A 16,812-nucleotide genomic window follows, 5' to 3' on the forward strand; every position below is an offset into this window, starting at 1 on the left:
TTTACCTCGGTGTTATGAAGCGTTTTTGTCACGCATTCGTCGTGCTCGACCACAATACCGTGAGGCATTTCCTGGCGCCTGTTGCAATAATGCGCCGTCTCATCAATCGACGAGTGAACCAAAAATGGCAAAAAACAATATTCCGAACCATTAATCACTCACCTCGACTCACCTGATGCACCCAATGGATTTTCTCTCTGGGCTTCATTTTTGAAAGAGACACTGTCATTTCAGTAAAAAGTACGACCGATATTTCAAGAGCATTCCGATAAAACATTGTCAATTAGCATTTTAAATACCGGCAAGTCACAATTGACTTTTGCGATTCGTTTTTTGAAGCACAAGGCCATACTTAAGGCAAAAGGAAAAATATTAATTTTTTTGTTTCATTTAACAGTCCTGTTTCTTTTGCGACAGAATATTTAAAAATAACCACTAACGTTTTGGTGATTAAAGTTTGAAATTTCCGAAATTTTACAAGGCCAAACTTTAAATGGCGTTTTCAAAGTCGGTGACCAACATTACACGAAAAGGGGCTATTGCACTAAAATTCTAAGCGTGTCCAAAAAGAAAACAATAATTTAATAATATTAAAAAAATTAAAAATTTTTTTTACTAAAAATATTTATGTTTATTGCAATTAATATCGATTTGTATAAACTAATTTGCGTATTTTAATACAAAAGTTGCACTTTCGAACATTTATTGCTTGTCATGTTAGCTGACAACACTCTTAGTATATATGGTGTGTATTACATATATGTATGTATGTACGTATATTAATTAGTTTGCATTTGTAAGTGTGTTTGTACGAGAGTGTGTTTAACATATGTATATGATATACTTGTATACTTTTGCATATTATGAATGTATATATGTATATACTTTATTTTTTTATATTCTATTATCTGTATGTATTGTATGTACTCTAATTATAACTATATGTATGTATGTATGTATGTATATAATTATGCTTAGTTTTTAATGATCTTACAGCGTTTTTGTTGTATATGTTTGTGTGAGTGTGCTTAATTAAATACAGTTATAAATGATGTGCGAATTCACTATTTCCTCTAACAATGCCTTAATTTATTGTGATTATTTCATTAATCGATATTTAAACAAATTACGCGGTTTTGAGGGTAATGACATTTAAATACTTGTGCGGAAATATTTTAAAATATTCGTAATTACTTGCTCGTGCCATCATTTAAATGCAACTGGGTACTGTGCTTATGTTACATAAGTGATCCTTTCAACTATTTATGAGTACTAGAAATGCTTATTTATTATATTTTATATATCTTTCTATAGAGTTGTATGACTTACATACAGATATACGCGCATATATGTATAGGTATATGTAAGTGCAGTCCAAAAACAACTCTGAAATATCATAAGTATTTTTTCATAACATAACTTACATAGGTATGTGTCATAAGTACTTAATAGTTAGTAGTTCATATTCATTTTTATATTTTGAATAACTTAGTGAGAAGATTGGCACTTTAGGGTTGTATGCTTTTAGAAACTATTCCATTATATATTAACTTTAATACTTAGTTTAGTGTTGTCTGTCATGCCTTAACTATTAATATGAGAATTCATAAATACTTTTGTGTTTATGTATGTATATATTGGGTAGTCGAAAAAGTCTTTTCGTATTTCTAATCACACATCAACTTAATTTTTTATATTTATACAAATAAATAAATAAACAAATATGTAACATTTTGGTCGACCACTTTTTGATATTTTTCTGCAGAGACATTATACCATCAGTGTAAAAATTTCATCAGTGTAAATCGAAATTTCGAAATTTCCGGAACAGAAGGCGAACGAACCATTGTGCTACACGAACTGATACAGCAACGTCTCCGTAAACTTCACAAATTTCATTGGTGGCTTGCATGGCATTCTTCCCTTTTTTATATAAAAATTTTTAAAGATAGCGAATTTCTCCATTATTTTTACGCATTTTTGAACAGCTGTAACTTTTTTTCAACTTGCCCGAATTTAATTATTTTTTTATTTTTTTGGTTAAATGGTTAAACGAAGCTTAAAATCTCACATTTTCAGCACTATATGGCATGACACAATGTGATCGATAGCACTGGATATATAAGACTATCTATTGACAAAACACGAAAATACTTTTTCGACTACCGATATATAGTATATACCACATGCTTTCACTTATACTGCGGCTTATGGTAGTAGTCTGGTAACTTATGCCTATTTTCATGACTTCTTTGGAGGGTGGTTTTTTATGGGAAAATAAAAATGAATTGTCTTGAATATTTAAAATGTTTTTATATACATATTGAAAATAAAAAAAAAAAATTTTGGAAAAAATTTAATACTTTATTACTATTATTATTGTCACTCGAAGTTGGAACCTCAAAAAAAAATGCACGTGGGTGGCCCGGGTGATTTTGGCGCTTGATGTTATCTGAAATCAAATATTCTTGATTATTCTTAATCTATATATATAGTAGATATATTCTTAATGATAGACATTCTGGTCGGAACTACCGAAGTTAAATTTCAAGGGTAAATAACAAAATGGCGGACTTTAAAAAAAAAAAGTTCTATTATATTAGCAAAGAAAGGGTTGTAAAATAAAAAGTTAGGGGTGAAAAAAAATCTCGTTAGTAACGATGAGAACTATACGATAAGTATATAGCCTGTTAAAACTTGAAAGCAATTGGTTCAGCAGAAAAAAGTTAGAACCTGGGCCGACCAGAAAAACAATGTTTTAAGAAAAACGCGTTTAAATTTAAACAACTTCGAGAGAAAGAACTTCGAGGCGCTCTAGGAAACTCGTTATAACTCCCGAAATATTTCGATTTTCTGTTTGAAATTTGCACAGTATATTCTCAAGACATTGTACTTTCAAATTAAACAAAAAAAAATTTCGATTTTTTGCACCCAAGTTACCAGACTACTATACCTTATATCATTAGCTTAAATTTATTGTGTAAATAAAGTGGCGTTTTACGATTTTATATAATACAATATTTTATAGTGAGTGCAAATACATACGTTATATTATTTTTTGTTATATTACGTGTGTTTATATTATATTTTATTGTATGAACTTTATATTATAGTTTTTTTTGTAAAAAATGATACCTTAAACCAATTTTTAAATCATTTCATTCGCTTTATAATGAAAAAATTTGATTTATTTTTCTATTTATGGCATTTTGTTAAATAATTTTTCAAACTTATAATCGCTCAGTTGTTTTAATTTAAATAATTTTAAATTTTATTTTATATTATTTTTTATTTTTTTCATTTTCATTTTATTAAAATAGGAAAAATGCACATTTTTTTACTTTCTTTTCAACTGTTTTATTTTTTCGTCTTTAATGTTTTCTTTCTTTTTGATAAATTATTTATTTGTCTCATATTTCTTTGTCATACTGTAAAAATCAAAAGATACTTTATATGTGAGACAACTCTTAGAAGCTTTAAGGGGCTATACCAGTGTAGCCCATGAAAAATTAGCGGGTTTTCTTGACTTTTGTTAAAGAAAGTACTCAATCGAACGTTTCGAAGTTCTTTGGACATAATAAGGTATATTTTCAGCTATATTGTAAGATTTTGTTTTTGAATAAATATTGAATAATAACGGAGTTATGTGCTGTTTTCGGAGGTGTCAAAAAAAAAGTTCTCCAACTGCTGACATGAGTCCGGCCGAATGAGTAGCTCAAACAAAAAAACTCAAAAAGTTTATCAAAGTTTAAGGTATTTCCTACACAATGACCTACAATATCAAAAATTAACAACATGGCGAAGTTCTGAAAAAAATTTAGTCTTTTAGGTAATAAATTAAAAGTTTTAACCAATCAAAAAGATCGTAGGTCATTATATGTGACCTGGTCTACGAAAAGGGGGCTTAGGTGTCAAAAAATCAATTTTCACTTTTTAGTTGATTCGGATGGAAGATGAAATTTTTTTTTTTTTTTTTTTTTTTTTTTAGTTTTCGCACGTTAGCTCCCTTTTCGTAGACCAGGTCACATATAGTAAATATAGTAAATATGTCTAAGAATACCCAGTTTCAGGTAGGTTTGGTCAATTTCTCGTTTAGTTATGATGTCAGCAATTTTGAAAAATGTCGTTTCGAAAAAAACGCGTTTAAAGTTTATAGAAGTACTATCCGATTTATACCTACGACCGGTCGCTCTTTAGAATGCTGTCATTCAAAAACTATTCAAAATACGACTTTGCCGACATCACAGGATATTTTTGAAAATATAAACTATCGAAAAAGCAAAAATCGTTTTTTTAATGGCCACACTGGTGTAACTCCTTAAGAATATATTATAATGTCAATGATTTTCATAAAAACTGCACATTTTATTCTGTTTATTATTATTTACTGTGTTCTATTTAAAATAAATCATTAGGGCAGTCTAGGATTTTCAAAAAAATGGATGTTTGTTTTGGCGTAAAGTACATTTTAGAGTGCTAAAAACATTATTCAAACATTATTAATTTCTGTTACATTTTTCACCTGTCAATTATACCACTATGAGAAAAAAATAGTAGAACTTTTTACTTTTTCGGCGATTTTTACGATGAGTGAAATTATTCAAAAAATAAATTCCATTGAATTTTGTGTGGGAAATCAAATTTCTGATGACGAAAAATAAGGAATGTTAGAAAAGGCCTTCGATGGTGATTGTTTGTAGCGAGGAAGTGTTTTGATAGACACAAACTATTAAAAGAGAAATTGAGAACGAGTTGATGACGAACCAAGTCGAAGACGGTCAACAACAACATCAACTGATGATCAACACGTTAATAAAATAAAGGAATCGGTGATTGAGAATCGACAATTAACAGTCAGAGATCTTACTGACATTGTTGGAATATCGGAAGCATCAGTGCAAACCATTTTGAAAGATTATTTGAGCCTCAGGAAAGTGAAAGCACGATTGTTTCAAAATTACTCACATTTTTTCGTAAAACAGCGTCAAGTTAACGTCTGTGAAGCGATGATTTCCGGCTACCAGGATGTCATGAAACGTATTATTATTGGTGTTGAGTCTTGAATTTATGCTTACAACCTGGAAACAGACAATCAATCGGCCGAATATCATGGTAAAGGTAAGCCAAAGCCGAAAAAACCATGTCAAAGCAGGTCAAAAATCAATGTTATGATGACAGTTTTCATTGGTTATTGAGTTGTGGTGCACTCCCAAATCCTTCCGACCGGCCAAACTGTCAACAAGAAATACTATTTGTGGGTCATGCGTTGTTTCCGCGAAGCTATTCGTAAAAAAGGGTTGGAATTATGAGTCGACAGCTTTGGTTTTGCGCCACGTTAATGGAACGTCGTATACTACCTTGATTCTTCGTGAGTTTCTCGCCAAATTTTCAAGCAATATCGTGTCGCTAGCACCATATTCGCCGATTTAGCTCCGTACGGCTTATGGTTATTTAGGAAACACAAATGTTTGCTCCGAGAATACCGTTTTAAGTCAATTGCAGACATTAAACGTGAATTGCTACGTGCATTGAAGTCTTTTCCGGAAATTGATCTTAACAACTGTTTCGAGGATTGGAAAAAACGTTGGCACAAGCGTATTTGTATTGGCCAAGGGGGATTACTTTGAGGAGGATGACATAGAATTTGAAGAATAAATTAAGAATTTTAAAATTATGAACAAAGTCTTACTATATTTTGAGACACAGTACTATATTACTCCATTGCAATTTTTGAAAAAAAATTTTAATGGGCTGTTTTCGTTTAAACTGATGATTTAGTTTAAATTATTACAAGTCATTGCATTTTATTAATTTTAATTTATATTAAAAATGTATTTTAGTTTTTTTACTTGAGTAGTCAGAATTTTATTCAATATTTTTATAATGATATCATTTCTGACTTTTATTATTTATTTTTTTATTTTTTTATTTATTTTTTTTTAATAATCATAATATTTTAAACCGCAATTTAATTTTTCTCATCTTATTGACAAGTTATATATAATACTTTTCATTTATTTGTTATTTTTTAATTATTTAAAAATTTGAATTTAATTTATAAGAATTCAAATTCTTTTAAGTCTTAATACCATTTGTATATTTTTACTTATAATACAAGGAGCGTTCCAAAGTAAACAGGACTTGCAACAAATGGTTTTTTTCAAAATCAATTTATTTTATTCAAAATAGTCTCCTTCTGTTTCAATTCAGCTTTTTACACGGTCCAAAAGCATGTCGAACGAGTGTTTTAGCTTTACGTCTGCATAACGCTTTCCTTTCATGGGCAAATGCATTTTTACGAAAAGGAAGAAGGCGCACGGTGCCATAACAGGTGAATACGGGGAGTGGTTAATGGTTAAAATTTGACTTTTGGTCAAATAATCGGCCACAATGATGTCCTTCAAATGTTGGATTCTGAGCAATTTTTGGTCGTCAATCAGTTTGTGCGTTACAAACCGTGCACACACCTTTCGTAAGCCCAAATGTTTTGGAGATATTCAATTCCATTTCCATGAATTTCAATGATGAGTTCGGCTGATTTTTGATGAACTTCACGCACAGTTTCGATGGAATTTCCGGTGATCACAGATTTTGATTGGCCCACATGTTGATCGTCATTTATGTCCTCACGACCACTTTGAAAACGTTGAAACCACTCGTGCACTCTGCTACGAGATAGGCAATCATCGCCATAAACTTGTTTCATCAATTGAAACGTTTCGGTAAAAGTTTTGCCAATTTTAAAACAAAATTTAATGTTGGCTCTTTGTTCGCAGCTCATTTTCGCACCGATAACACAAACATACTGACACTTAAAACGCAATAACTTCACTTTCAATCAATGAAATGTCATGAAATTCTCACTGGACAATCGATAAAGATAGCAGATTCTAACGCACCAGTCGACATATAGATGGCGCCACCAGGGGGCGCTAGTTTCAAAAAGTCCTGTTTACTTTGGAACACCCCTTGTAATATATTATATTATGCCTTACTCATACTAACCACTTATTTTACAGCTACGTCTGTCTGTTTATATACACGCTAGTGTATAAATCTACAAAATATATTTACAGTCTTTGTGTAATAAAAAAATAAAAAAAAAGCGAAATTGTTGATATTGCAGCCACATAAATTCCTCAACGGATATGCACTGCAGCACACACAGCAAACTCGCGCCGCCACGGAAGCCGTTTCGATTTGTTTTGGTGGTCACAGCTGCGCTGCCGACTGCCGCACACGTCAATTGGCTGCGTGCACTACAACGCGTCGCCCCTTCAAATTTTGACAGCTGCCGAGGTGTTGCTGGCGTTGTTGTTGTTCGTGTTGCCGCTATTACCGTTATTTACGCCAACATTGTTATTGGCATTGCAATTGTTAGTCAAATTGCCAGTGCTGCTGCTATTTTTATTAGCCATATTGTTGCTATTGTTGTTGTTTTTAACACTAGCAGCATTATTTGGATTATTGGTGACACCGCAGCCACCACTGCCGCCACCACCACCAGCAGCAACAACCACATTGCCAGCTGGCATAGACGGACGCAACAACTCCATATACTGAAACGGTACGTGGTAACTCTGACCTTTGTGCTCGACAATCAAGTGTCCGCGACACGATGAGGCGCCCACAACGCTGACGGCTTCACCCTTCTTCAACTGTTGCTGCAACTGTTGTTCGGCCGGATTAACGATGGGTGGATCCTCGGGGAAATTCATTTTCATGATGCGACTCTGCGGATAGCTGAGCTTCAGGCTGCCAGCGATGGTGTAGCCACGTGACGGCGGCACGGGTGGCGGACGTTCCTACACACGCACACATACACAGACACATGTATGTAAGTAATTGTCGTTGAACATTGGCAGCAACGACGTCATCGGTGTCATCGTCGTTGTCGTCGTCAACATCAGCGACATTAGCGGCATTATGATTGGTAGAATGAGGATGCGGCAAAGGACAGCGTCGCACAAAGGCGGCATAGAGATAAGAAAAGAATTCAATTGAAAGGCATTTGACAAACAATGAATGATGAAGTATGTCCAATGCGGAGGAAAACAAATTTATTGCGCCACATAATGGGAATCAGTGAATGGTTAAATGAAAGCAGCTTTGTGTTGAGTGGGTGACGTGCGGTAGGAAGTGCAAACTAAATGTTGGTTAGGCGCTTGGACAGGCGATTAGTGGTTTATGGTTGGCAGTTAGCGTTAGGTTAGTATGGTATGTGGGATAAAAGAGATAAAAATCTGTGCTTGGAAATTAAAAAGCAAAATTAAATGGCGGCGAGTTAGTTGACGTAAGTTGAAAGGTTACACACACACACACACCAACCAGCGCAAAGTTGGTGGACATGAAAATGTAAAGGAAGTGAATGTAGTGAAAGTGTCAGCAAGTTAGTGAGGAAAGAACATTTAGTACGAGAAGACCAATATTTATTAAAAGTAGTTTACGAGTAGCGGTGAAGTGAAGGAGAAAACTATTTTCTAGGGTTATATAAATTTTTTTAGAATTTAATTAAATTTTAAGAAAATTAAAAAAATATTTAAGAAAAAACTTAGTAAAATAAAAAACGAAAAGAACACACATAAACTTGCTTATAACTCATGACATGCCGAAAAGCATACAAGGTGATTAGGAAAATTTGAATTAGCGACTGATAAAAATTTTGTTAAAAAATTTAGTCTACCCTTAGGCGTTTAGCAAATAAAAAAGGATTATTAAATGCAAATGTTAAAGAAGAAAAAAAATTCTACATTTCGTTAAAATAAAATCCAGTTCAAAAAATTATTGATGAGAAAAAGTTTGACTAACATTAAATTGCATCAAGAAACTCCAGATAAACTAAAATATTGTTGAGAAAATGCTGCCTACATTTCGGCGCTAAGCTTATACCCAAAAAAAAACAGATTTTGTAACAGAACTTGTAAAAATTCGGTCATAAGCTGGCTTCACTTTTTTATTTAGGTTCGAATATTCAGACTTCTTAGTCACATTTTAGACTTCCCTGAAATATTGATGAGAAAATGTTGCCTACATTTCGGCATTTAGCTTATACCCAAAAAAAACAAAATTTTGCTACAGAATTTGGAAGAATTCAGTCATAATCCACTTTCATCTTTATACTTTGCTTTAAATATTGAGACTTCTTAGTCACATTTTAGACATCCCTAAAGTTACAAAAGCCTACTCCAATAAACGGAGGAAATAAATTCCAAAATTTTTCAAAAAACAGGCATGTTTTCATATTTTAATAGGTTACACCTTTAAACATAGGTTAGGTTAGGTTAGATGATTGATCCCTCAGCGTAATGGAGGAATCACGCTTATATTCTTGTATTCAACTTTTTGTAAAGCCAAATGAAAAGCTCCTATGGCTAGATGACAAAAAGCCAACGGAGCTCCTACCCGTTCGCATTCCTATCTACCTGTTCTAGCTGGCTCATTAGCCTTACAGCCAATATCGCTTTGGCCAGACACTCAAACCAGTCTAGTCCTTAAATAACTTAATGCTAGAAATAAGGAGTCTAGACACCCCTACACTAGTCTTGAGCGCATAGTGTGCGCTCAGCGCTAATATCGTTCTACCAAATTGAACGTGGTTATACTCGATATGAATAGATCTACTGCTACCGGAATCACTTCAACCGGTAAAATGCGTGTAACTCAAAAAATATTTAATTTTACTGCGTGTATCTGAAATATGTATAAGCATACCTTTAAATACCACAGCCGCAGCAACCGCAAAACTGATTAGATAGCAAAAGGGTGCACTCTTTCTCCGTTCGCATTTGAAGTTGGATCTCCATTCTAGCACTGAACCAATGACCCTTAGCAGTTTGCGCTGGTTAAAGATCAGCTCTCATGTGATTGCAAAGTTCTTTGGTCTTTTTGTGGATCTACTGAACTACTTGCCTTCAGAAAGTTCATCTTGCCGCAATCGTTGCAGTTCATACTGAACACTGTCCAATAGGCATTCATGCGGTAAGGCTACGAATCTTGGCGGGAGGTAGTTGTCAAAGTTGTATGAATTAGCATGAGGTGGAAACAACTAGAGACTTACTCCTCCATTTTCCAGCCTTTGTACAACTGAGGCTGGAACACCTCTATAGTCTTATCTTCAGCAAACAAGAACATATAGCCGAAACTCACATTAACCATTTCAACAAATTTGTGATAGGCTCCAAGCGTTTTGTCGATTTGTAAGGATCTTATGATCCAGTAAATGGGAGTATTTTAGGTACCACAACGGACCGATGTTCTAAGCCGCTCAAGTGAGTTCCATGTCAGGATTGACCACTCAACCTAACCTGACATACTTTTATAATTGTAAAACAATTACAAAAATCTTTCGTATTTTCCTAAAAGTCGCCTTTTTAAAGCTGTTCCAATAGATGGGACTTTTAGGTTTATGGCCGACTTTATCAGTATTGCCTAGTAATGTTTACTTTTGACGACAAATTGTGGGCAAAATGCTTGTAAATTTCTAATTCTGCAGTAATTTTTATCAGTTTTGACTTTTTACTTCGCATAGTTCACTCAGCCAAGTCTAAGTACTAAGTGTTAGGAAGATTTAGCTGTCAACTTATTTTTTCGGATATTTTTTTAGCCACTATAATAACTACAATATTCAATCAGTCAGAATTATCTCAAGTTATGGAAGAGGAGAGAGAAGACTGCTCCAGATTATTGATAACCTTAACAACGAGTTGTGAAGTCATCGAAAACTTATCTCCTGCTAGTCGTCCATTCACCACCGTTCATGACGATAACATCGGAACTGTTTAAGAGACAGTGCTTGAAAATTATCGCTTTGGCATCAGAGAGATAGCAGAGGATTTCAACACCGCTTATGAATCGACTCAACGCATTCTCGTTAATGTTTTGGGTTGAAGCGTGTCAATGCTAGACTGACCTGAAACAATGACGTGTAGACGTCGTAAAAGAGATGACAACGTAACTGAGTTCTCTACATTCATCAAATGCTTCATTACTAGTAATGAGATGCGACGTTATGAGTCTGACATCGCAACTGTCGAACAATCTACCGAATGGCGCTACAAAAATTAGTTGAAACCGAAAAAAACTAAAAATCGCTGAAGACACTGAAGGCCAGCCTAGCCGAAACTTAAAAACGTGTATGAAAAATTGGAATAAGGGGACCTATTTTGAAGGCGATAATGAAGATTTGTATTAAAATAGGATACAATGAAGTCTTACTTTATCAGTGCGATTCAATTTTGATCAGATGATACAAAAACTCTAACAGCAAAACCCGATTCACATGCAAGTAAATAAAAGTTTAGTTCCAAAAAAGTTCAAACGTGCAAAAGCAAACGTGTTACATCAACTTTCCTACACCATCACCAAAACCTACTTATGTTACCTTTCGTACTGGCGTACGTGTGAGTTGCGCATGCAAGTGTTTAATAGTGAAGGAACAAGGGGAATGAGTAGGAAATGTAAGCTGATAGGCGGCAAGTGTTAGATTAAGAGGGATAAGAATGAGGACTCACCAAATCTAATCCGAATAGGCTGCAGGTTTGCTGGATTATCTTTGTGTCGCATTTCTCATTCGGATCAGGTGGTGGTGTGCCTGCGATTGGTTGCGGACGTGGACGCGTTACGGTGCCCATAAGATTTGTAGATTTCGCCGATAGACGCGGTACTGTGCAGCAGCGACGAACAGGTGATGAAAGAAGAGAGAATGAAAAAATTAATTTCAATTGCATAATTGCATTTTACACGCCAGTCAAACGGCAACAACACTACTTACGCGAATTAGCGCCGCTGTTGGGCAACAACTTCGTCAGTTTAGTTGCGCTTGACGCAGTCGGTAGCATAGTTATGACGCCATTAACGCCGCGCGTACGCTTCACACCGCCCATCTTCTTGCGCCACTGCCAGCCACGCCAGGTGGCCTGTATCAATGTGGCGCTCTTGGTGCGTATCTCCGCGCGCAGATGTTCCAAATGCTGACGCATGCCCTCGCTAAGGAATACATGGCGCTTGCCAGGCGCCCAAGCGAGCGTGACGGAACCATCCAACACCGGCGGATTCTCCATGGCAAACTCTAAAATGAGATTGCAATCTTCCATCGCCTTATCCTCGCTGCGACGATGCAGGCGAAACGGCGCCAACATAGCGACATAACGCGCATTGAACTGCTTGAAGCGCATGCGATGCGGAAAACCAGATGCCATTAGGTTAACGGTCTCCAGCACCTGCAGTGAACGTATCTGCCGGACGACCATCTTGCGCTCGAAGCAGCCGGCCGTTTCATTGGCATTGCTGCGTATGCAGCGCACAAAATGTGGACGCGCGTGCACCAGCGTGCGCAGCAAGTTGTCTAAACGTGTGTGGAAGTCTTGCGTGAGCGTCGAGACCGGTTCGTCGCCATTCAATAGATCCGTATGTGATGTGGGTGAAATACGGAAGCTGAGACCGCGTGGCACATTCTGCAGTGCGTACAATGCCTTCAGCTCCGAACCGAAGAGATGTGTGGCAAAGCCGAAATTGCAGGTGTGCTTGTAGAAGACGGCGACCAAGTCATCACGCACCACATCACGATTTGTGTCCAGAAAGTCGGTGGTATCGTATTCAACACGCCCAGCAAAATGACGTATCATAAACATGCGCGGATCATAAGGTTCGCTCGCGTGCTTCGTCTCCAGCCGCGTTGAGTTGCGATGTTGCACCTTAATCTTGGCGACATAACTCTCGGCGGTGCCGCGTATGGAGCACTCAGCGTCCAGCATGCTTAGCAAGCCGGTGCGTAGCGAGGATATCAAATCGATGCAGGGCACATTATCCACATAGTCCACCTCAGCATCGCAAACAATGCCCTCATCACGACAAGACTCCACCGAAGACTTAAAGATGTGCGTATTGTAGAAATGCTGCATAGTTTCGGCGCACAAATTGATGCAGAGATGTTCTAATTGTGCGTGTGATGGTTCCTCAAAGCCGAACATATCCAATATGCCAATAAAACCATCCGTGGCGTGACGTACAGCATTATTTAAGGCCGCCATTGATTTCGAACCAGAGTTGCCGCCAATAGTAGAGGCGTGCTGTGATGCGACATCCGCCTGGTTGTGTACCGACTCATTCGAATCGGAGCTCAAAGTGCCCAATGTGGAGCCAAGTCTTTTCAGACTGTTGGCGCGCCTTACAATGGTGGCCACGGTGCGGCAGTAGAGCGCTTTCGCGAGGCAGTCGCGTGTCATGTTGGACATATTGGCGTCGCAGACAGACTTCACCAGCTGACCACGTGCGTTGTGTGTGCGCGTGGTGAGTCCGCGGAAGAGCGCAGCTGGCGGCACGCCCAACAAACTGGCGACGGAGTTCAGTTCGGCTTCACCTTTGACGTCCACTTCGAGGCTCTATGGAAAAGAAAATATATTTATTTATGAAATTGAGATTTAAATGACAGCTACATACATATATGCGCTGTTCAGGGTATAAAAATAATATAGCATACATAATACATTAGAAAAAAATTCTATATTTTCCCGTTCAGTCATGAATTTCGCAACATACACGATTTAAAATCACATTCAGGCGTAAATTACCCGAATAAAAACATCATAACGAGAAAAGTGCCTCTGCTGGGATTTGAACTCACAGCAACAAATTTACAAGCGCAGAGTACTACCAGTGCGCCACGTACATAGTAATCAATGTTGTGGCAAATTGCCGTTTTGTTAAGATGTACTGTAGCAAAGACACACACCAATTACTGTACTTTAGCTAAAGTAGGAACAGGGTGCTACAAGAGCTTGAAAATTTTATTAAATAATTATTTATTAATACAAGTATAAACTTATTAATTGTTGTTGGTAGAATTATATTCTATTTTTAGATGAAGTGTATATTTTGCTAGTGATAGTATTTGCACCAGGAGAAATGTTTAAGAACCTTTTTTTTGAGATTTTTAACGTATTTATCACAATTTAAATTCTGATATCTCTATAGATAAACATATCTTGGACTGATTGTTGGGGTTAGGCCATCTAGAGAAAATCAGATATATTTTTTCTTGGTTTTTGCTCCCAAATCTTTGTTTAAAGGTACCTAAAGTTAGTGCTTAAGCAGCCTGTGTTCCATTTATGAAAAACTGTGACTCTGCAGAATCGCACCCGCCATTCCCAAGAGTAAATTTTGCAGTTAGACCCGAATGAGGGCGAAACTGAAAGCAGTCGGATAGCTTTCAGACACTCGTACACAAGCCATTTGCCTAACGTGGATCGACAGACGACATGGGGACCTAGATTTCCACCTAACCCAAAAACTAAGTGGACATGGGTGCTTTAGAAGCTACTTGTACGGAATCCAGCACGACATTAGTGCAATTGTCCGACGTGTTCAGAGTGCTTTGAAGACTCTGAGCATGTATTCTTTTATTGCCCTCGCTTTTTAAGCACAAGAGAAAAGCTTAAAACTACACTCGGTGATAGTTTTACGGTGGGAAATTTGATGACACTCATGTGTCAGTCCACTGAGAACTGGAAAGCTGTCAGCGAAGCGGCCGCCTCAATCATGACAAAACTAAGACCTATAGAGCAAAGTAGGCGTCCGTCAGTCCGTGTCATAGAAGAGACTTAAATGTCTTATCACTCCCACGAAGTAATACTTAATTAGGTAAATCCGTGGGAGAATCTGGAGTTGGCAGTAGGTTAGGTTTAGCAGATTGAAGTTCCGCAATCAAGCTTTTGATGCTTTCCCCACTTAAAAAAAATACATTTGTCTACTGATATTTAACTCAAAATTTAGATTCCTGGACGCTAAGACCAGCACGCATGACCAACCCTACAGAAAGTAAGAAATATCTTAACTTTAAACATTTCTGTTTGTCTGTCTGGAGTTGGGAGTAGATTAGGTTTAGGGGATTGAGGTTCTGAGGCCATTTGTCTACTGATATGCAACTCAAAATTTAGATTCCTGCACACCAAGATCAGCACGCTTGACCCTCTAGAAGGTGAATAATATCTTAACCTCAAACAGAAAAATTTGACGATGAGAAACTGGAAGCACTACTCAATGAAGATTGTTACAAACACAAGAAGAGCTCACGGAATAAATGGGGATCAGCTATTTGAAAACGTGTAGCAGTAGCCGGAGCAAGAAAATAGGGTGCCATATGAACTGAAGCCAAGTGATATTGAAAACCGAGTTTTCATGTCAGAAAGCTGCTTGAACGCTACAAAAAGAAATCGTTTTTGCATGGGACTGTAACTAATGATGAAAGTTCGATCCAGTACAAAAACCCCAAATACAAAAAATCATATGTGAAACCTGTCGTGAAGGTAATGCTCTGAATTTGGTGGAATCCTAAAGGAGTGTTGTAGGAGTGTAGATAACCACTCATCAAATGAAGCGTGCGATTGTCGAAAACCGTCCGAAAATTTTGAGTAGATTCGAGGCAGTAACTATCCATTAGTACAAAGCTCGGCTTCATGTTTGCAAGACAGGTTAAAAATTTTTTGGAAAACAGCGGCGAGGAAGTTTTGCCTCACCGGCCTTGTAGCCGTTTGTTTCGGTCGATGCAGTACGACGTCACTGGAATACAGTTTACATCAGAGCAGGGTGTCAAAAATCGGCTTAATTCATTCTTGGCTACTAAGACGGCGCAGCTATTTTGGGTGGAATCCACAATTTGCCAGAAAGATGGGAAAATTCTATAGTTTCTAATGGGTCATTTGAGTAGTCCTATTCAACACTGGGATTCGCGAAGTTTTTTCGAAAAACATGTTTTTATCAAAGTGTAGCTCTAGACTCGGGTAATCTGGTCACCAAAATACGTTTGAGGTTAAGCTTTTATAAATTTGGAAAAATATTTCCCCAGTTTCCTCAGAGTGACGGTCTTTGATCGGTTATAAATTTTTCATTTCAATTACGTAGGCCCGATTGTCTCAGAAACGAAGGCTGCAAAAGTCGATACTCGTTGTTCTTCAACTCAATATACTAGGGCTTATTAGAGATCTGCTAAAAACCGGAGACAGAGTGTCCCAATATGAAGCACATCTCACACTGTAAGCTGTCTACACTTCGCCTCGATAAACGTTTCATGAACTCACCTGTCCATCAATAAATTGCACATTTCCCAGCAGCAAAACAGCGGCAAGTACACGCACCACATCCAAAAACGGTATACCCAAGATGCCCAAACAAGTCTTCCAGGCTTGAAAGCGTGCAGCATCCTCCTGTTCATTCTGCACAATATCGCCGCTTTGTAAGTAACGCAAATTCGCTGGCGAATAACCTTCCAAATTCAACTTAATACGTTCCTCCCTGCTCAAACCGGCTAGCATTTGATAGAAGATATGATAGTTCTTCTCCTTCGGCAGCGGACGTATGACACGTGTCTGATCCAAAAAATAGCAATGTATCTTGGTGCGATAGAGAGCGCCATCAGTGACCTGCACCTCTATAAACTGACCAATGCGACTCGATTCCGAGTTAGTTGTGGTCTTAGCGGAACCCAAAGAACGTAGCACCGTAAAAGCGGCAGCCAAATGTTTAAACGCATCCGTCTCAGGGCCACCACCAGCGACAGCGAATAGCTGACGTAGTAGCAGCATCGAACAGTGCGTCTTACCGGCACCCGAAGTGCCGGAAAGTATAATAGCTTGCGGATAACCGGTCTCCGTCTGCTGACGTACAGCCTCCTGCACGATCTTGTTCAACTGCGGCGCCAGCGGTAATGAGCGGGTGGAGGTGAGTGTGAGCGGATTGCCAACATCACGATAGGGATTGATGGAGAGCAGTATGGGGCCGACGTTGGTCTGCAAGTGGTTAGAGGAATTTTGTATTTAA

General features: G+C 37.4%; 1 protein-coding gene across 1 annotated transcript in view; it reads right to left on the minus strand.

Moving 5' to 3' along the window:
• Positions 1 to 6,276: 6,276 nt before the first annotated feature.
• Positions 6,277 to 16,812, minus strand: part of LOC126752295 (myosin-G heavy chain) — a 31,333-nt gene continuing 20,797 nt past the window's right edge. Inside the window, exons 4-7 of the mRNA XM_050463004.1 lie at positions 16,074 to 16,781; positions 11,771 to 13,379; positions 11,511 to 11,662; positions 6,277 to 7,805 (exon numbers count right to left, since the gene is read on the minus strand). Of these exons, the coding sequence (XP_050318961.1) occupies positions 7,278 to 7,805; positions 11,511 to 11,662; positions 11,771 to 13,379; positions 16,074 to 16,781 (2,997 nt within the window). The 3' untranslated portion in view covers positions 6,277 to 7,277. The remainder of the gene's footprint in view (positions 7,806 to 11,510; positions 11,663 to 11,770; positions 13,380 to 16,073; positions 16,782 to 16,812) is intronic.

Source organism: Bactrocera neohumeralis, chromosome 3, assembly GCF_024586455.1.
Source record: "Bactrocera neohumeralis isolate Rockhampton chromosome 3, APGP_CSIRO_Bneo_wtdbg2-racon-allhic-juicebox.fasta_v2, whole genome shotgun sequence".
Classification (NCBI taxonomy): Eukaryota; Metazoa; Arthropoda; class Insecta; order Diptera; family Tephritidae; genus Bactrocera; species Bactrocera neohumeralis.